General features: G+C 42.6%; 1 protein-coding gene across 3 annotated transcripts in view; it reads right to left on the minus strand.

The window, feature by feature from the left end:
- ZNF598 (zinc finger protein 598, E3 ubiquitin ligase) overlaps window positions 1–22014 on the minus strand; it is a 23245-nt gene continuing 1231 nt past the window's right edge. The window contains exons 2-13 of one of the 3 annotated variants that reach the window (XM_039490623.1): window positions 16303–16415; window positions 14146–14275; window positions 11744–11955; window positions 10245–10462; window positions 9562–9679; window positions 8207–8242; window positions 7213–7391; window positions 6289–6370; window positions 4762–5528; window positions 3338–3473; window positions 2398–2542; window positions 1–2217 (exon numbers count right to left, since the gene is read on the minus strand). In XM_039490623.1, coding sequence (XP_039346557.1) covers window positions 1870–2217; window positions 2398–2542; window positions 3338–3473; window positions 4762–5528; window positions 6289–6370; window positions 7213–7391; window positions 8207–8242; window positions 9562–9679; window positions 10245–10462; window positions 11744–11955; window positions 14146–14275; window positions 16303–16415 — 2484 coding nt within the window. In that variant the 3' untranslated portion in view covers window positions 1–1869. Of the gene's footprint in view, window positions 2218–2397; window positions 2543–3337; window positions 3474–4761; window positions 5529–6288; window positions 6371–7212; window positions 7392–8206; window positions 8243–9561; window positions 9680–10244; window positions 10463–11743; window positions 11956–14145; window positions 14276–15709; window positions 15882–16302; window positions 16416–22014 lie in introns of those variants that run through there. The other 2 variants (XM_039490625.1, XM_039490624.1) reach the window with 2 other exon arrangements.

The raw sequence follows: 22014 nt of genomic DNA on the forward strand, positions 1-22014 counted from the left end.
TGAAAACTCCAATAATACTTTATTTAATGATGTGAGCACATGGAACAACAAACCTGCATCAGGCTAGATAGATGGGTCACTTCAAGTTCTCAATCCCCTAGGTGAGGCCTACATAACAGTTTGATAACACAGAAGAAACTAACTGAAAATAAAGGGAAGACACAAGATGCTCTTTCAAAGAATATGCATTTCATCACCTCTGAACTTTACAAATCAAATTAATCGACAAGGGGAAAGCAGTTTACATCATGGGTCAATAGCTAACAGAGAAGCATGTAAGTGCTTTCATAGTGAAAGTACTTTTTAATTGTGGTAGCATGACCAACGTAAAAATACCAGTCTCTACTGCATGGGAAATAGAGATTTAGAACTTAGGAACAATCATTTGAAAACATTAACCTTTGCTATGTATACATGCATAATATACACAATCATGCAACAAGATACACCCCTTGGAAAATCATTTCTCTTCTCCATTTCAGGGGATATAGCCTGGCCCTATGAATAATGGTACAAGATCAGGTACTGAAAAATATCCTGAGTTATATGAAAACAAACAACCCACAGATAGTGCAGTCTGGCATCAAGCAAAATCAATAATGAAAGAGAAGGCAAAGATAATTCGTTTCTGTAGCCAAGACTAATGCTTCAACAGCTCAAGCTCAGTTTCCTAGAAGTGCTGCTTAAATAAAAGCAGTGTCTTGTCACTCAAAAATTAATTTTCATTTCTATTCCTATGTGGTAAAAATTAAACATGGTCTGCCCTGGTTGGTGCGTCTCAGACACTCAGAAGCTACAGCTATGAAAGTGCCCCACAGGAAAGCTGCTTGACACGCCCTCCAGTTAAAGCTGCTGCTGGAGGAGTTGCTTCAGATGATTGACAGATCCCCCAGCCCCTCCAATTGGGATTTATAAATGCCAAGTGGTAGGAGCAAAGCTCCTCCAGACTGTTGCCACCAAGGGAGTCCCAGGAAGTAAAACACTCCTACAATTCTTAACAGCTTGTCCTCTTCAGTGCAGACCAGTCAACAGATAAATGCACTTAAAGGCACTGCAGAGCAACAGAATGGTCAGCGACCAGCAGCATTTCATGTTCCAATTTGCTGTTTGTTTTGTGCTAACACCAGTAACACATCCAAGAAATCAAACATGGCAGTTAAATAAAATTACGGTGAACCAAATGCCCTTTGAAGAGACTAAAGCTTTGAACACTACTTTACTACATGCAGTCCTACAAAATAAGTTTCTTTAAAGAACACGATTACATAGAAAGTCAGAGGCAACTTCAAATCCCAGGTCAACTAACCACAGAGAAAGATCAGTCCAATTCAAGTAGTAGTAGTAGTAGTATTTTAGCTTTCAGCCAGGAATATTCTTTGCTATATAAACAGAGAGGTGTTTACAGCATACATTTTAATGGTCTTATTCACCAATGTCGCAGCTTCCATCTCTCTTCCTAACTCTGCACCAATTACCTCCCTCTCTTTGTGGCCACAAAAATAGAATATTAGCTGTAACCAGAATATTAAGGAAAACAACGTAGAGCTGTTTCCACCAATAGCAATGATAGATTTCCACCTTTTAACTGTAGCGTCTTGCAAGGTGGCCACTCGCCTGACGAACCTGCAAAGTTAGCCTGTTTCTAATCAGGTGTTTACAATGCTAACATTTTGGGTGTTAATTAGATACAGGTGTAGTCCAGTGATCCCTTTACACAGCACTTTTAGGCAGGGCTGCACTGAACCTCCCAATGCTAACCTGCGTAAGACTACTCAACTGGCCCTCACAGTTGGCAGCACTACACTGTCAAACCTCGTTCCAAAAAGTGCACGTTTAAGATTGAGACTGTTTTATTGGTCTTCGTGAAAGCTAAGTGATGATTCTGCTGATTGCTTGTAAGGAAGGGAATTCTTCATCCTCAATATGCAAAGCTTTGTGGGAGGCTATGTCCTGCTGAGTCAGCACTTGCTGACACGTCGGGCAGATGCAGCAGTCCAGCTCAGAAGCAGAGTCCATTTGCCAGACATTCTTTTTGTTCTTTTTGGGTTTGTTTGAGCCTTGTTTCTCCTTGATTCTGAAGTCATTGTGAGCAGAAAGCAGTTCCTGCTGCTTAGCTGCGTCTGGCAACAACACCAATAACTCGTTAAAGATTTTCGTGAAGTTCTCTCCAAGCAGCTCTCGGCAGCTTTGGTAATACTCTGCCGCAGAAATCAGCCCCTTTATTTAAAAGAGAATCAGGACAATTAGCAACGAAAAGGAAGAGTCTACTGACAGAGGGTGAAATTCATCCCTCGGTACCTCTAACCGCTCAACCTCACTGTTCATTATTGCCTCAACCCTCAATGAGCTGACAACCACGTAGGACTTCAAATATTTCTAAGGGTTTCCACTACTTACCTGTCTGAACTGTCCAGAATGAGTTTTAAATTTATTGAATCTAGATTCATCACTTTGAAGAAAGTCCTTTATAGACTGTATTAACTGAATGTTCCTTTGTTGAAAATGTTCGGGTATCAAGTAAGATCCTCGACAGGGTTTTGGCCTGCATTTGGAAAGAAAGTGAATTAACCCTCCATGCAATGGAAAGGGACTGAAAAATGCCTTAGATTTGTTACACTGGCCCTTGCCAATCTCTCACCACGGGGTATGCTACCCGCTTCACCCAATTATACACGGAACTCCCATTGGCAACATGCACCCATCCCACGGAGATGCTGGAATGGCATCACCTAAGGATTAGGGTATCTGCTCCCAGTTCTTCCTGGATGGGGAGAACACTTAAAATGCAAGTTTAATCTATTCGTGATCCAAACTGGGCCTGGTCTGAAACACGCTTCATGAACTGTGTGGGTGTCTTATGCAGGGAACTTTCATATGTTTGAGCAACACTAGAAGTGAGCAGCTTTCTCTGACAGCAGGTCATGCTTCCCTTGGTGAGATGGAGTCACTATGCAAGGTTTTTAAGGATTTCTTGTTATAGGTTTAGGGACAAATATGAGGGACTCTGAGCTGGTCAGTCATTCCCCCCCCCCTCCCCCCAAAAAAAACAAACAAAAAAAAACATGTTGCATCTGTTTAGACTTGCTCAGATTCAGAACTATCTACCAAAATGTAACTGACACCTACCTCTCTACACATCATCAGGAATCTGACTCACAGACCCTACAACTGAGATTTGAATCAGGTCCTTACTTTTGTGTACTGCCGGCCTCTTAAACCTCACCTGTTCAGGCTAATCGCCCCAAAGCAGCATGCAATATTGAGAAGCCCTACATGGAGGAACTGAAACACAGATTGTGTGTAGACTAATGTGAATTCTCAAAGTGCTTTTACTTACTCGTTCTGAGATGTAGTGGCAGGATCAGAGACATTGGTGGATGGAATAACAGTAAAACCTGGAGGTGGTTTACTAACAGGCACTGACAGCCCTGGAGGCGGAGGGGGACTCTTTAATAGCTCCACAGAGATAAAGCCTAGATTCAAATAACACAGAATGGGGAGGAAGTTAGTGCACTGTCTACGCTACACAGCCCATCATCTCTCAGATCCAGTCCTTCCCTTCCCTCAAAAGTCTGCAGAGATGATATGTTTCCATTTATAAAATCCACACAGCTCAACAGGTACCAATGCATCTGAAGACCGTTCAAATTAAGGGATTAATCTGCTGTTTTACAGGCCACTGATCCTAGTCGAACCAAGAGATGCTACGAACTGGCTGTTCTTTGGAAACAAAGTTCAAGCCCTAACTCTTGATTTACTGCTTCCACAGAAAGAGAAGTACAAACATGCACTGGTGGAAAACCCATTTTTACATAATGGAACAAATGGCAAGGGCACAGCTTTACTTCACCTGAACCACACAACGGATGTTTTCCAGCAGGCTGCCATCTGGCGTTACTCTACCACCAATGGTGGTTGTGTTGCCACCTTCATGAGATGCAACTGCCATGTGCTGCACTGGGTGTATGAGAGACTCTGACCTACTGCAATCTGAAATAGTTGCTACCAGCTCTCAACCTCTCAGTGATACTTTCCTCCAAAGCGCAGATTCTTCCCTGCCATTTAGGTCATTCTTTTGCTCTGGGAGAGCTCTCCACAGGAATTTTCCACTAGGAAAGCAGCAGGTCTATGTTTATGAGTGAACTGCCCTATCTATTAGCTATACACACAGACTACATTAAACTACACAATTCTAGGGGCCTGATTCACTATTGTGTTACTTCAGCTACACCCATCATAGCACCACTAAAGGCAAGGGCATTACAAGAGTAACTGACCGATCAAGCCTACGTGTATTTATACTGTGCTCATGCTGCTAGGTACTGTTCACGCACAGTGGAAAGAGACTGTCCCTCCACGAAGGAGCTTCCAGACTAGCCCCTGGAACACTCAAGCGCACAGGTACACCTGGCATTACTCATTAGACAAGCAGGAGTGTTCAGAGGCTGGCTGCTTATCTACAAGTCACCCCAAGTGCCAGACCGAACACAGCAGCTCTGCTGTTGCATGAGGCAGGTATGTCCCAACATTTCAATGGAATTTTAACAGGACAGGGCCGCAGGGGAGGAGTTCAAACTGCTCAATGAGGTTTGCTGGGCTAATGTTTCTACTTTACTCTCTAGCCCTGCGAGCTACAGGAAACTGTTCCCATTTTAAGAGTAATTTTGGCTACCCATGGAAGCCACTCCTCTCTCTTGCATGTTTCACATACCCCATTTATTTGAGCTAGTCAGAATGGGACCAACTTTTTGCAGGGATTACCTGGTGGTGGCATTCTAGATGGTCCCGAGCTCCCGAGTGCCGGGAAGTCTTCCTGAGATAAAGGGCATTGGTTAGTCACTGGAGGCTTTTTAAGGCCAGGTGGCTCTTTGGATGCACTACAAATTGCTACTGATTTTTCCAAGTGACCATTCATGACAGCTGCGGATCTGTCGGGGAAGTGAAGATTTGCAGGGGCACTTGGCGTCTGCTCAGCTTCTGCCAGTTTTTCCAAAGCTGATGCAGGAGGCAAGGTCTCCTCTGGCAGCTGAGGGGATGATGCTCTTTGCTTCTCAACTCCCATCTTCTTTTTCTTGCTCACTTTAGTAAAAGTCTGTGAGGTGGAAGCTGCCAGCAAGGAGGATACATCAAACATTGTTGGTGTATTTCTGATCTCCTGGGTCGTCAAGCCACTGCCACTGTCTTCGTCATCTGACAGGGAGAGTTTACCGCTCTTCCTGCTTCCTTTATTGCTGTTCGAGGGGGCTGGTTTTTTGGCCAGATGGTTTGAACTGGAGCTGAGGGAAGTGACGGCTTTAACTGCGCTTTTATTGGAAGTGTTGCTCCATGCAGATGTGATGTTAGACACTGTTCTAGCATTAGGCCTCATTTTGGAGACCAGAGCCGGAAAGTCCTCCTCTTGAAAGGCTGTTTTCTTGGCAGCAACTGTGTATGTTAAAGACACCCCAGACGCGATGGTGGGCGCTGCAGAGGAGGAAAGGCTTGGGAAATCTTCTTCCTTCAGCTTAACTGATGCCGGCTGAGCAGAGCTGTGGGAAGGGAAAACAACACTGGGTACAGCAGTCACAAGGTCAACACAGAGGAGGACAAATCCACTGGGCAGAAAAAACTCAACATCTAACTGCAGTTTTCCCTCAAAAATACTATCGCTTAGAGGAGGCGTCGAGACTCACAAGTAATTGTGGGTAAAATTAAAATGCATGCGTGCTTACAAACAGGTCATGTGCTACAAAAGCCCTCCCATGAGATGTCACACTGCAAGTCTAGTGAGACTTCAGCAGCACATTGCCTGGGCCTGGACTGGGACACTGCCTTAGAAGGCTCACATTCCAGACTGGGACACAGCAGAAGCAACCACAGGCTTTAGGGAGGCACTCCAGGAGCCACCAGCTTCGAGACGGTCACCTGGTAGGTAGCCACTTTAGGGACCACCACTGGCTTCAGAGTAAGATGGCCAGCAGGTACTGTGGATGTGTATCTACTGGAGATAAACTGCAGGGCTAGAAAAGGAGTAGTGGTCCAAGAGGATGGGATATGGGATGATTAGAAACTTATCTGAAGAAATCTTTAGATTGAGAAACTCATGGGAAGTGACAGCCTACACCTTGTCAAGCAGTCCCACTGAGGCCACGTGGGTGGTTTGCGTAGCCAGAATTTGGGGGAAGAGGGAGTAATGTCTCAGAAATAATTTAACTTCAAATTATCTGTAGAACTATTATCTGCCAAACTCGGAACCCAAGTGAGCTTATAAACCAGACTTCACTTTGCTATGATCTTGCACAAACTCACCGTTGTGGGGGCCCTGCTGCTGAGCCAATCGCTGGAAAGTCATCTTGGCTTAAAGCACCATTAGCAGCTGCTTCTTTTGGAACTTTGACAAAAAGACCAAAGAAAAGCTCTTAACTAAAATTCATTCATTTCCGCCTGGGAACTATCAACGAGCATCAGGACACCACAACTAATTCTGGTTTTGGAACTATATGCTGCTGTTAGCTGTGATATTCTAATCCAGAAGAATGGACGTGCACGTTAAACGAATGTAAAAAAGCACTTTTTCATTCCGATAACTACATTTGCTACTGTTTCTCATGTCCTGGGTTTAATTTGCAGCACATTAATGATAGTCAAGAAGAGTGACACTAAGCCACTGGTTTATGTATGACAGGTTTGATACTTGACTCCAAATATAATCCAAATAGAGATGTTAATGCCATACGAGTCTTCAGTGTATTTTAGGGTACTGTATCCGGAATGTTTTGCACTTAGGTTACAGAGTGACATTAAAACACCAGTACTTAGTATATAATATTTAAAGCCCAAACTGACCTCACTTGAAAAAGTACCACATGGCAGGCCTTAGCTTTCTGATTCTAGCAACTTTACACCAATACTGGAAATTAAATTCTTCACACCAAGAGAGAGGAGTGCAATCTAAACCTACCAGTGTCTGTACGCCAAATCAGGGTGTTGTTCACACTTTGGTTTGATTATTTTGGTTGTTCAAGTATTTCTGACCAGATCTATTTAAAATATGAACATGCTGCCGGAATCCCAAAGGAAGGAATTACATCTGGCCATGTTTCAAGGCAGGCTAGCTGTGCTGGTCTCTTTAATGGCCAAAATCAATTCTTTGCCATGCATTCATAACCATTCACACCTTTGCTCATGCCTGTTGGAATTCTCTACAGCTATCAGAACACACACACAACTAACCTGTGGCTTCATTTGAAGGCTTTGGCACTCGTTTAGTGTTGGACACGTCTGGATCCCTCAATTCTTCTTTTTTACCTCGACTGCCATCCTCTTTATCCTCTACTTGTTTCTTTTCTTCTTGCCGTTTTGCTGCTACTGATGCCCTGACTGCTGCTGCAATATCTCGGTCTTCTTCTTCCCTACAGGGCAGGACAGGCTTTTTAGGTCTAACAGAAAGGACTAATGGGCTTTTAAGCACCTTTGTCTCTCACTCCAACTCTCACCTTTAAATTTCACATTCAAACTACTTTATGTCAACTGCCTTATGCTGCCACCTGCTGGGAAATGTTGCAACTGAAACTCAATTTAATTCATATCATCACATCCAGGTACAGGCGCTAATGAAACAGGCAAAATTCATTCATTGGACTTTTAAATTCCATACTGCAGTGGGTCTCAAATTTTTTTTTACTGGTGACCCCTTTCACATCGTAAGCCTCTGAGTGCGACCCTCCTAATAAATTAAACACCCTTTTAAATATATTTAACACCATTATAAATGCTGGAGGCAAGTGGGGCTTGGGGTGGAGGTTGACAGCTCGTGACCCCCCCCCAAGTAATAACCTCGCGACCCCCTGAGGGGTCCCGACCCCCAGTTTGAGAACCCCTGCCGTACAGTGATAACCGATATCTAAGTACAGCAGGAACCAGGATGAGAATATCAGAGATGCATGGGAACACTAGTCTCTCCCATGCATTTTCAAGGTACGAAAACCTCATTTGTTAGTCCAAGTAACTCAGTGTAATATGGTTCATCATGAACTTCCAACACATGCAAGATCCACATGCGAAACACCAACGTATATGGTGCCTGGAGATGGATTTTCCCAGTGAAGTTACCGCTAACGAACACCCCACTGACTGCCCAGCAAGAAAGAAAAATAGAGACACAGTAGGTACAAAGCTCTTGTGTGGATGAAAGGAGACATAGTGCCGTTTAATTTCAATACTTAACCCTCTTCTTTTTCCAAAGCACAGGCCCACCAGAGATCTGTTAGTTCAATAAAAAAGCACGGTCCTTAGAACAGGAACTTAATGATTGCCCAAACCTAAAAAGGTCCGCTAAGCCTGCAAAGGCACGTCAGTTACTTCAGAAAATCCTACTTCGAAAAGTCAGGCAGGAAAATAACTATCTTAAACCAGAAAATTCTCAGTTATACTAACCCACATGTTGGAGAGCTCAGGATAGCTTTAAGATTACAATGCTCATCTACTTTGGCAAGTGCAGAGAGTTGAAATTTCACGTAAAATACTTTTGTTTAATTGTGTGCATGTGGTGTCCAGACTTCTAACGAAAACTAGTCACATCCTTATCTAAGGAGGTGGTACTGCAGTTTCCTCATTTTCTTCACTTCCCTCTCACCAAAACACCATCATAGAATCATAGAGGTGGGACTGGAAAAGGGACCTCAGTAGGTCATCTTGTCCAATCCCTTGTACTCTAGACCGTACCTGCAGGTGTTTAAGAACAGATTAGACAAAATCCTCTCCTGATGGAGATTTCACAACCTTCTTAGGCAACTTATTCCAGTGCTTAGCTACCCTGACAGTTAAGACATTTTTCCTAATGTCCAAACTAAACCTCCCTTGCTGCAATTTAAGTCCCTTGCTACTTGTCCCATCTTCATAGGTTAAGGAAAACAATTTTTCACCCCCCTCCTTGTAACAACCGTTTACGTACTTGAAAACTAAACTGTTATGTTCCCTCTCAGTCTTCTCTTCTCCAGACTAAACAAACCCAATTTTTTCCATCTTCCCTCATAGCTCATGTTTTCTAGACCTTTAATCATTTCTGTTGCTCTTTTCAGGACTTTCTCCAATTTGTCCACATCTTTCCTGAAATGTGGCATCTGGAACCGGACACAATACTCCAGCTGAGGCCTTATTAGCCAGAGTAGAGTGGAAGAATTACTTCTCGTGTCTCGCTTAGAACACTCCTGCTAATACAGCCCAGAATGATGTTTGCTTTTTGCAACAGTGTTACACTGGTCACTGATACAGTATTTAGCTTGTGATCCACTATAACCCCTAGATCCCTTTCCGCAGTACTTCTTCCTAGGCAGTCATTTCCCATTTTGTATGTGTGCAATTGTTTGTTCCTTCCTAAGTGGAGTACTTTGCATTTGTCCTTATTGAATTTCATCCTATTTACTTCAGACCATTTCTCCAGTTTGTCCAGATCATTTTGAATTTACTCCCAGCTTGGTATCGTCTACAAACTTTATAACTCTTTATAAGTTTATATAATTTAAGAAATAAGAAAATATTTCATCTTCTGCAGTAAGTTCTACAGCACACTGGGTTACTCACCTCTTATATCTCCAGCTCCCTCTTCTGTTTTGCTGCCCTCCTCGGAGTCCCGATCTACCTGGTCGTCCTTGTCTGTTATATCTGTCAACTTCTTCATAGTCCTCTCCACCTACACCACCTGACCAGGAGACATGTCCAATCATTCTCTCTGTTGCTTTTCTAACCTAGGAACGTAACACCATCGCTCCATAGGTGATTGAGAGTCAGGGAAAGTCCTTTTGTACCAATATATTTTAGCATCTTTCAATCAGCTACCACTGATTTTATAAAACCAGCTAGCCTTTACCATTATTGCATTAAAATGCATTTAGCAGTATATGGATTCCATATATTATAGGATTGTGATTCAAGTTTAGGACACATTTCATCTTGATGTGCAGAGATTTCCATGTACAGCTTCCAATAAAGTAAAAAATACCCATGTATCTCCCCACTTTTAGTACCAGATGTACCCCTCGGAGTACCATGGTTATCACTTCCTTCATTCATATTACCTGTATCCCAAGCAATTCTAAGCTAGATCAGAAAGTCAGCCGTGAAAATAATCCCCTTATTTTGAAATGGGACGTAATGAGTTTTCAGTCCACAAATGGCCAACTTACACACCAAGTTCCTGAAAACTTTCAAAGCATTAAGAAATAAGAAGGTATTTCTGGCAACTTGTTCTTTCCAATCTGACTTACCCTCATTCCTCCGTTGGTGCCTGGGAGCATAGTTGAACTGCAGATCAATCTGTCGGTTCTGTCTGGCCTCGGCCCTGTTTTTGCTGTGGCAGGCTGTTTTGTGTGCTTTGTAATCTATTTCTGTACGGAAAGCATGAGTGAACTGTTCTGTACTGCACTGTCCCTCTTCACAAAGGAAGTGCTTTTCACGGAAGTGTTCGCGAAGGTATTCGTAATCGCTGGGAAGAGGACAGACATTGATTGGTTAGTTCAGGAATGCAGTCAATTAAAAAGAATTGTTCATTCTTTAAAAACAATTTGAGTGTTGTCACTCCATTTTGCAAACTCTAGAATAGCGACCTTCCGTACTCGCTTCTGTGTGTGTCAGGACACGGAACAGTTTATTGCATGTCTCAGAGAAGTTAAACCAAATTCACTGCATGATGCCTCCCTGACCTTATCACATTAGCCCTGCACAAAATCTCCTCCATAAAAGGAACTTTATTCAGACCTACTTTTCCCCAAATAAATCTTAGACCATTGGCTATTATGGGCTTATGTAGCAGAGCTGCAGAAATTGCCACACAACTGCACTCCAGAGTCTAATTTTTGTTTTTAGCCTTCAAGTGTGAAGAAACCTTAAAAGCATGAACTGGATATAAATGGATGATGGGCTGTCTGAATCTGCAGACAGTCTGAAGCAAGATCTCAGACGTGTGAACTGTCCCACTCATCTTAGTGCGTTAATGTGAGCCCTAAAGATGACAGTTTAAATGTCACCAGTTAAAATGATTTGTAGTGAAATAATCATCAGAAACATCCATCTGATGTATCTGTCCAATAATCCTAAACCATCCATCGTGTCTTCCTAAGTCTCAAAGGCTAATTTCCCAAATATGGCTCAGATACCTCCCAGACCCTCGGGATCCCCCGTGAGAATTAAGTACCAGCAAATTCACTTACAAACGGAAAGCGAGGGAACAGTAATAAATACATTGATTTTAAACACAAAAATAGAGACCAGCTGCTGCACCGATTACATAGTTCTTTACAAACCTCCCTTCTTTTACTAAATGGAAATGTAGCCATAGCTGCTCAGCATTTCCAGTCTGCCACTGAGGACTGCTGCTGCGTTCAGAGGGATTGCCTCTTGCCACAGCATTTAAGGCCAATTCACTGCACTGAACATGGTATAATCAGTATCGCTCATTCATATATACAGTTTTATACAACTTTTAAAGCTCAATGGCTCCGTTTGCACTGATATAACGCTAAGCAATACATACAGCCCATTTTCAGTACAGCATGTCTGTTAGCTTCAGAAGAGACACCGAACAGGAGAAAAGGTCGGTCTACCAGTCCCAGCGTAAACAAAGATCAAAAGCAATCTGCTCACTCTTGCGTTGGGTGCCTTTGGACAACCTACTCTCAGAGACTGAAAGCAGATGCAACCACCTTTCCATCAAGATTTAAATCTTTAATTGAATTAAACGAAACCCAAGTCAGGCACTCTCACAAACCTGTAATATTCCTGAGCACCATCGGAATCACAAAAGTGGCAGAAATAGTGATCTCGTCTCAAGTGTTTCAATAACTCGTCGTTGTCTAAATAACGCTCATCACAGAATTTACAAAGGGGATGCCCACGATGAGATGTGTCGTCTGGGTCCCCATGTATTCGATGTCGAGCGAGGTCTTTGCGGGAATACCATTTACGTTCATGTGTAAAGATCTTAAAGAAAGAATTACCTCATGTCAACAGAGAACTACGCAGTTTACTGATGGAGTAAATCAGGTTCTACCAATCTTGATGTCATTGGCCAACATTACTAGTCAAAGCAATTTCCCACTTTCAAGCTATGAACAATCTGTGGTTAAATGGTTCAGTGAATGGGTGTAAGAATTCAAGTCCCTCTCCAACTTAAATCTAATTTACATTTCACTCACCTGGAACAAGGAAAACAGACCAGTCAGTTTCATTTTTCTCCTAGTAAATTTTGTTTCATGTGCTAACAATGTAGCAGTTTGAGTTACAAACTCTGTAGGAAAAGTCTTTAAATCTAAACCATCTTCTGAAAACACTTAGTATTCTGCTTACCCAAGACTGGGAAAATGTAAAATGAAATGAGTCAGCCATTATGCATTTGGTAACATTCCTCATACAGCTACTGGGTGCCAGACCTATACACAAACATTGTCTCAGTCCACAACTGCTGCACCACTTTCCATGCCAGGAATGACAAGATATTGGCATTTGTTTCTCTTGGAAGAGGGCTTATAAAACCGAGGATAACAACAAAATATACATACACCTCTCCCCAGATATAACACTGTCCTCGGGAGCCAAAAAAATCTTACTGCGTTATAGGTGAAACCGCGTTATATTGAACTTGCTTTGATCCCCCGGAGCACTGCTTTACCGTGTGATATTCAAATTCGTGTTATATCAGGTCACGTTATATCGGGGTAGAGGTGTATATACAAACAACATTAGGCATTGATTCGATATAACTGTTTGAAAGCAAATCAAAAAATTAACATTGCCAAATATATCTCCAAAAACTGGTGGTAGATATTCAATATATATCTTGTCTAGACCAAAGGTATTAAACTCATCTTGGGCAGGGATTACTTTGGCTTCATTAACATCAACAGACTGAAGCAGCTTTAATTCTCAATGGAACTAGGACCTTCTTTTCCATGGGCACAGTCCACATTTAGTTCTCCAGAAAAAAAATGTTTATGAAGTGTTTGGAAACTGTAAAGCACCGTGCAAGTGCTAAATACAATTATTGCTCTGATTTCTTATCAATAACCAACTACAGGCCCATTCTTTCTATCTACTGTCTACCTAAGTGCCCACGTCCAGCCTGGTATTACTTATTCAATGTCAGTGAAAGTAAAAAATTTAATCACAAAATGGTGTGTGAAGAGTGCCAAATATATTTTCTTCGCGCTCTGAAGGAATTCCTTCCCTCTACATTAACCAGTGCAGAGGAGTATCAGTCACATTGGAGGTTAGAGGTTACAAGTGTTCCTTCAGCAGTAACAGCTGGTGATTTTAGCTGAACCACTTCAGCTAGAGTGCTACTTTCCACTCTGAACGCTCAAATTTAAGATGGTATAAAGTATTAACTGTCTAGCTCTACACAGACTCAGACTTTAAGACCAGAAGGGACCATTATGATCATCTCCATTATGATAATCTAATCTGACCTCCTGCACATCACAGGCCACATAACAATGGCCATTAAAAAAAGGACCCATGTAGGAAAAAAACATAGCAATATGCGTTTTAAGGCCCACTTTAACTTGCTCAGGTGATTTCTCATCATATACATGAACTCACTGCAAGTTCTAAATACCGCTGAGTTGGTTTTGCCCTTGAGGAGGACTCTGAGGTCCTATTATGCACCTTGTTCTCTGAATTGGTGCTGAACGTTTTTAGAATTAGTTTTGGGTTGTTGTTTTTTAAAAACACAATACAAAAAAAATAAAAATAAGAGGTTCTACAGAAAGCAGATCTCTACAGTCAGACTTTCTGATGTGACTGCAAGCAGGAAATTAGACCCACGGCATTAATCCATACCTGGGGTGGAACTAACGTCATAAGGTTTTTTGAGATGGCTGGGCTATAAATATATATATATATTTAAAATAGAATCCAGACTGAAAGCCTTAGATTTCCTTAATTAACCGAATTATGACAAGAGGTGGTTATAAAATGCTGCAAGTCACTCAAACAGAACTGGTGGGGTGGAAGAAACTTCTACTGGGTCATTGATTCCATTTCTCCACCGTGTCCTCTTTTCCGTTCTGCCCCTCTCTCTCCAGCAAGACTCCTACAAACTTACAGCTACACAGATTCCCATGCAATGAAGTCTCTTTTTCCCTACCCTAAAGCACATTTTTATGGGCTCACCTTCAGGTGTTTAACACACAGTTTACAACAGAAGAGCTCATGCTGTTTTCTCATGTGCTGTTCCAAGTCCACAATGGTGTTGAATGGCCGCACATCTGGACACAGAGGGCATTCATGCTGCAGAAGCTTCCTAAAGGAGAAAGATATTCAAGGAAGGTTTATCAAGGTTATTTCAAATCCTATCCCAAAAACCTACACTTCAGAAAAAGAACCTACACTTCACTGAAAAGAAAAATATTTTATTACCAACAGAGTGTTACTTTTTTTTAAGCAGTTTCAGCAATTTCTAACTCAAGGAGGTTAGGATTATGCTTATTCCAAAAATACCCTTGATCATTCCAGGAGCAAAACTGAAGTAAACTATACGGAAGCTTGAATATCAGGAGGGGAGCAATACAACTACTGCTTGAAAAGTGATTCACTACTAGAGTGGCATGGCCTATGAACAGGCTGTAATGTGTTAGAGAATTCTAACACAAGGGTGTGTTCTCAACTTCCTCCAAAGGTAATGGTACGAAGTTTGCAGTTTAATCTGTGATTTGTTAAAATCTAATCAAGTTAAATCTCTTCGACAGGCAACAACTTCATGCAATATTGTATCTACATGATATAGTCGAACAGTGACCTCATCTGCAGCTAAGTCAATAGGCGGGGGGTGGGGGGGAAGCCCTAGAACTGAAAGAGAAAACAAGTAAAGCACCATTCTCCGAGGTGACAGCAGAAGCAGAAACACAGGCCTGGCTATTAGGGAACAGCTTAATGGGTTTAGCTCCTGACTGTCATTCTGCAGCTATTCATGGCATTCAGAAACCTCAGCAACAAATCATTGGATTTGGCTTTCAAAAACTGTGGCATTTCTAACCAGACACATCATTACAAAATGCAACTGCTCAGAGCAAACGTATTTAATTAATCAGAATGTATTTCCTACTTATCCTGTAGTCATTTACTAATAATAGGAGGCAGCAAACAACACGTTTCTGGGAACACTTAGTACAGTGGAACCATATCTCACTTATCTGAAAACTCCTCAGACAGTTAGTATAGCAAAATCCCACAACATACTTCCATTTTCCATTCTAGGTCAGGCGGCCACTAAAGCCACTATCCAACCCAGCAAATGCCAAGCCTTAAGAGAATACCAATGCACCTACTGAATCCCACCCTTGGGCCAAACAAGGCTGAATGCATTGCACTAGTCTCCAAGAAAAGGCACTGGCTGCATTTACTCCTCAGTCCTATACCCTTCCATGTCCCATCTCCTGTCCCCTATCTTTCCATTTAGCTGATCCCCCTCCTAACTGAATCCACACAAAAAACCCAAACAAACATTGAACTAATATGACATTTGCTGCCACCCCATTGTTCACTCTGTTTGGGTTACACTCCTTTCCCCCACCAGTCGGTATTGTCTAATTAGCTCTTCAAGGCAGGGACTTGCAATCTATCTACTACTCCGTGTGAGGCACTATACAAACACAATGAGGTCTCATTCTTGGCTGGTTCTTAAGCACTATGAAAAAACATGATTAATAAATCAGGCGATGATATTGTTCTTACTAACAGAGACAGCACCAATATAAGGAGTAGAGGTCACTCAGCATCTTGCTCACGGCCGCAGGTGGGAGAGACGGAAAAGTGACTTTTAATGACAAATCACATATTAAGCTGCTGAAGCCCTAGGATTTCAGACTTAAAGATGTGTCCGTTTCGCAGCCCCAGGTCTCTTGGACACTTCCAGGCACACATGTTCAATTTTCTCCATTCTGCAGCATGGTACAAAATACACACATTGCAATGAAATTTCCACACGCTGAGTCTGCACTGTTTTACCTAAGGGCAGCATGCATTTCCGGTTACATACTGAGGACAAGGTATTATCTTAGAGATGTCATATTAAAGCCACAGGCTACCTGCTATACACACTTGCCTGGGGCCCTTTTTCTAACCTGTCTACCCTCATCTTTCTGAACCCAATATATCCACAAATCAACGGAAGTTGCCAGGGTTGTTAGGCTAAAGCAAAACCACAGCTATAATCAAGGTCATCTCCTAGGTGTGCTTCCTGTATCAAAGCCCACTGCTCAGATGACCCAAGGAAAAAAGGAAGGGAAAATATGATAATGCTAGGAAGGAGAAGAGAATGCTAAGTTTTACCTATACAGTGCAAAAACTTTTCCATCAGCAAAGTAGATGTCATATTTCTTCTCATGCTGCAGCTGGTTGATTGGTATTGTTGAAAAGGATGCAAGCTTCCTTCCAAAGACCACCTACAGACAACAAACAGGAAAGATTAGAGAAAGCACATATGAAGTTGTACAGTAACTCCTCACTTAACGTCCTCCCACTTAACGTTGTTTCAAAGTTACGTCGCTGCTCCATTAGGGAACATACTCATTTAAAGTTGTGCAATGCTCCCTTATAACGTCGTTTGGCCGACTACAAGGGACCATTGCACAAGTTCCTCTCCTCCGCCTCCTCCCCTTCCCTTCCTCCCTCCCAGCGCTTCCCCCGCCACCAAACAGCTGTTTCACGGCGCTTAGGACTTTCTGGGAGGGAGGAAGCAAGCGGGGAAGCTGCTTCCCCTCCCCCCGCCCGCAGGCAGGGCCACCTGGAATGCAGGGGCTTTAGGGGCTGCAGGGCCCTGGGCTAAGGGGGCCCCAGGGCCCTGGCCTGCATCTCTAAAGCCCGTTTCAGAATGCGGCCCTGCGAGCACGGGCCGGAGGACTCAGGCAGGGGCAGCCGCACAGCCAGAAAGAAGCGGCACTTTCCCCTTCAAAGCCAGATGGAGAGAACCGGTACTTTGAAGGGGAAAGCGCCGCTTCTCTCCGGCTGCTGGCTGCGCGGCTGCCCCTGCTCCTCCTGAGTCCTCCGGCCCGTGCTCGCGGGGCCCCATTCCGAAACGGGGCTTTAGAGCTGCAGGCCAGGGCCCCCTTAGCCCAGGGCCCTGCAGCCTCTTAAGCCCCTGCATTCCAGGTGGCCCTGCCCGGCAGGGGGGCAGCTCCCAGAATCACGGCTCCCAGAATCGCGATCATGGGGGCAGTGCCGCGCTGCGCAGAGCCAACTGCACACCCGCTGCACCAAACAGGAGCTGCCCCAGGTAAGTGCTCTGCACCTCCTGCCTGCCCCAGCCCTGAGCCTCCTCCCGCACCCTAACTCCCTCCCAGACCCCACACCCCTACCCTGAGCCGCAGGAGTAAGCCGGGGCACCTCCCCAGTACAGTACTGTACAGTCTATAATGCCTTTTGTCTGCCCCCAAAAAATTTCCTTGGAACCTAACCACCCGCATTTACATTAAATCTTATGGGAAAATTGGATTCGTTTAACATTGTTTCAGTTAAAGTTGCATTTTTCAGGAACATAACTACAAGGTTAAGTGAGGAGTTACTGTATGTTATTGTGGTCTACACTCGATCACCATTATAACCTAAACTTGTTACAAATATTGGTAAGTGTGTATTGAATTCTAGACATACTGAACGCTGTTTCCCTACCCACTCCCTATGTGCTGCTGGGAGATACTACCGTGAACTTTTATGATGTAAGTGCTCAGTAACATAAGACAGAGTCTCGTCAAGGAAACAAGCTAACAAGAGTCAATAAGAAAAAAATGCAAAAAAATATTTTTTTAAAGGATTAGTAAATTCAGATGCATCCTGTGTAAATATTGTTTACAAAGAAATCAGCAGCTCAATAAAAAGGAAACATAATTCTCTTCACGAATAAACAGCCAAGAAACAGAGAAACACAAAGGAATCACACAATAACGCAACAGTCAGAATCACCTGCACCAATTCAGACAAGTTACAGTAGATCTCCAATTGTTTTTCAGTTGACACTAGGACTGCTATTGTTCATGAAATACCTCACAATAGCTCAATAGCAGGTGTGTGTGCGCGTGTAGTATGATCATTATGAGTCTACTGGCTTCTTCCAAAGTAATTTCATTTAACCAAGAGTCTTCTCCATGACATATCCCATCCCTAAATGTGCATATGACTCAAACAAGTACGGCCTGTTTTCTTACTCCATTATACACTACACTGTCATTCATTTTAAACCTACTTTCATCCGCTCCAAACACTATGTTGATTCTATGACCATTACTTTTGCTACTTCAGTCTGCATTAATTAGTGTGTCACCAGAGGATATTTAGTCATACTGACATTCCTAGCTGCCTTTCCTGATCACACACAAACACTATGCTACTAACAGACCTATTCTACGAAGCAACCCAGTTGTAGTGCCTATAGCTCCTCTCCTTTCAGTCAAGGACTTACTTTTCAGCACAGCTCAGTCTATCCTGATTTTTTTCCACACACAACAGTACTACAGGTAAGCTAAAAAGGAAGTCTGTAGCCACTAACAAAGATGATATCTGGAGCAACTCTGAGTGAGGAAGGATGGCCTAGTGGTTAGGACACTAGCCTATGACTTGGGAGACCCAGGTTCAATTCCTTGCTCCACTAAAAATTTCCTGTGTGACCTTGGGCTAGTCACTTAGCCACCCTAGTACTACCTCACAGGGGTATTGTGAGGCTAAATACACTAAAAATTGAAGTGCTTTGAGCTCTACTGATGAAATGTGCTCTATAAAAGCCAGGTATTATTACAATAAAAGGATTGTTTGAAATAATTCAACTAGGTGAAAGATGGCATAAGGAACAAAAGCTGAGCCCACAAAATATAGCAAGTACTACAAAACTGAACTGCTGCAAGGTTAATGCCCTGTCCATGTGGCTAAGACCGCCAGCTGGTTTCACCAAAGACAGAAATATATCACCTTGCTTCTCCCTTGGACAGCAGCAGGAAACTAGATGCTTAGAGGTAATAAGTCTACAGCTACAGGGTCTATCCTGCGAGCATGCTTAGGTTACAGCATAGGCACTTTCCTTGCCAAGCAATTCATCCTAAGCTACAGATGTGCTATGTTTGAACACACTGGTACTTAACATCCTATTCAGCTCAGACAGCCTGAAGAGGACCAACAGAAAATGTACCACCACCACAGGCAGGCACACATGTCTTAGTCAGCCGGAGAGGTTCCAGTCTGTCTGCAACTGTAGTTAGAAGGAACACAGGCCACTGGAACAGCACACTCTCTTTTATAACCTGGCTCTCAGAAAGTTTGAGAGCAGGGAGGGAAGGGCAGGAAAGCACTCTACCAGCCACGCTGCACTGCCAGCGCATCCCAGGAATGGGAATATGTAAAGGCTACTCACAGAATTTACTTCTATCCCAGGCCTTGAAGCAGACACTGAGGATTAGTCACACGTGCAGAAACTACCAGACTGAGACAAAGTTTTTATCCATTTTCTAAAATACTTTCCCCAGCAACATTACCGTCTGCTCCCTCTAAGCTTCTTTGTAGGAGACATCTTTCCACTACCACCACCTTCATTTAAATGTTACGTTCTGAAATCAGGCAGTTTAATGTCAAATAATCAATTCTCTTGCACCTGCTGTTAGTTTAACTTCATGTTTCATACTTGGGATCACCACTAAGTGAATGTAGAATATCTGCCTTTTATTCACTCTTGTTTCATGTACTTAAGCTTTGTTCTCATTCCACTATGTGGATAAAACCACATGCACTTGACTCATTACATATTTACCAATCTGCATTTCCTCACCCTGGCTGCCCTCCATGTGGATTAAAACAAGATCTTCAACCATCAGAGTACGACAAGACAAAGACAGAGCTGCAGAAGATTTATGTAGTCTGGATAAAAATTAACATCATATCAATATCCCTAAATAGGATTTTAAATAAAGTGGTATGGCATTCTATACTATTGTTAACAAATTTACGTAGTAATGAGGAGAAAAACAAACAATGGACTTCTGGCTTCCACAAACTCTCAGTCTCCTATGCACATCGATAAACAATCTTCACGTTGCTAAAGTGATTAGAGCAATTGAAAAGCAGCCAATGTAAACAGTTTATTTGGGAGGAGCCCTTCATTTGGCAAGGAAAAACTGTTCATATTTCATTTCCTAGCACAGTCAATTCGGGTGTTAATTCTTATTTCTGAAATGGCTCAGATCTCTCCCCACATCAGTGCTGCACAAATAATAAACATTTTGAGGGCTGACAATTTTTAAATATGAATTTAACATTCTTGAAAAACAGCTTGCAGCTCTGGAACCTGAAGTCTTATTGATAAAACAGGAAGCACTAGCGTAAGCTTCTCCATGCTGCCATCAAGGTCTCTCAACTCTGACCCAGAGAACCTCCCCTTCTGGGTAAGAAGGCTGTTGAGTCTCCATTCATCTTTTTGACTTGTTTACTGAGACCGCCAATGAAAAGTGTTAATTACAGTGTTCTTAGTGACGTGAACATTTTTCTTTGGGAACAGGACTGAGATCCTTCAAACTCATTCCACATCAGTCACCAGCCATCAGAGGCTCACTACCAACCCTGGCTGTATTCAAACCTCCAACCTAGAGATAAATGGCTGATTAGTTCCCTGGCACTTCCCAAGATTATATTCTTAATATTATGCAAAGAGAAGTGCCTGCTGATTTTGACACTCTGAGAAAAGTAGATGGAAAATACACTAAATCTAACATCAAGTGAGGACAGGTAACAGAACAATGAAGTAAATATGACTGAAAACATGAACTGCAGACAAGAAGGGCAATCCAGTGGCTGGACAGGAAATTAAGTCTGTAAAAATGGAGAACTGGGAAAGCAGTGAGGAACCATGATAGCAAAGAATGTAGCATGCATAAGTGGCAAGTAGTTTCTACCATGGGAAAAGATCAGCATCTTCAGGGCCAACTACCTTGGAAGTTCAGTAGTTCAATATGGTTCCAATATCTTTTATCTCCAGACATCATCCTGGTATGAAGTTGGTGAACAAGTCAAAAGTTTGTTGAGAAGAGAAGCAGAAATTCAGAAGAGGTTTGTTGAGCAGCAGAAAGCTAACACACAGAGACTGCTCCAAAGTCACCCTGCATAAATTCACGGGTCAGAAAACCCAACACATTTCGTTGTCTCAGTATGTACATTCAAAGTAGTAATAAAAGGATATCGCACACGCCGAAGCATTATCTATATTGCCTTTTGCACTGATCCAGAAATTATCTCTGAAGAACTCAAGTGAGAGAAAGTTTTCTTATGTTTCAAAAATAAGTTTGTTTGCCACTTTGCTACATTCTTGCTCCCCTTCCAAGCTCCAAAGAGACATTTCAGACTATGCAATTAGATAACTGGCCGTGGCTGACCTGCTCTTGTGCACTGCAGCAGGAGTTCACAATACTGATTTGTAAAGAAGGGGTAAATTTCAACATATAAAAGCACATTAAATAAAGCTCAGATAAGGTTTTTCCTTGTTTAAAGAAAGCACTGCAGAATCCTCCTACTTGAAAGAGCTGTAAAAGTAGATACGTCACCATCACAATGTTTTGTAATACAGGACTTGCGCAAGTCCAGAACAGAGCATGTAAAACACCTTTCCACAAGCTTAAAATCAGAGCAAGAATCCAGGCAGACTTATCAGTGTCTCCTTAATATCTTGCTTTTCAATACCCTTCTCTTTGCACCTGAACAGTAGCTGCAACATTAGGGGCAGAGCTCAAGGCCAAGCAATATACCCAGCAGTGAAGCTAGAAAGCTTTTCTATGTAAAAGAAATAGAAAGGATTTCTCTCTAGCCACAGATCTGATTTAGCCATAAACTATTCCAGGCTCCATCATCTCCACAGTCTGACCTCCAGCACTTTCAGTGGACCACAGAAGTAGAACCCATGTCCAGAACAGCTGTGTGACCATATGGGACCACACCATCAATCTTCTTTTCTATTAACATTTGCTTTAACAGGTAAACTTTATAGTCAGGGTTCCTACAACTCCATGAGTCCCA

This window comes from Mauremys reevesii, linkage group 10, assembly GCF_016161935.1.
Source record: "Mauremys reevesii isolate NIE-2019 linkage group 10, ASM1616193v1, whole genome shotgun sequence".
In the NCBI taxonomy this organism is placed as follows: domain Eukaryota; kingdom Metazoa; phylum Chordata; order Testudines; family Geoemydidae; genus Mauremys; species Mauremys reevesii.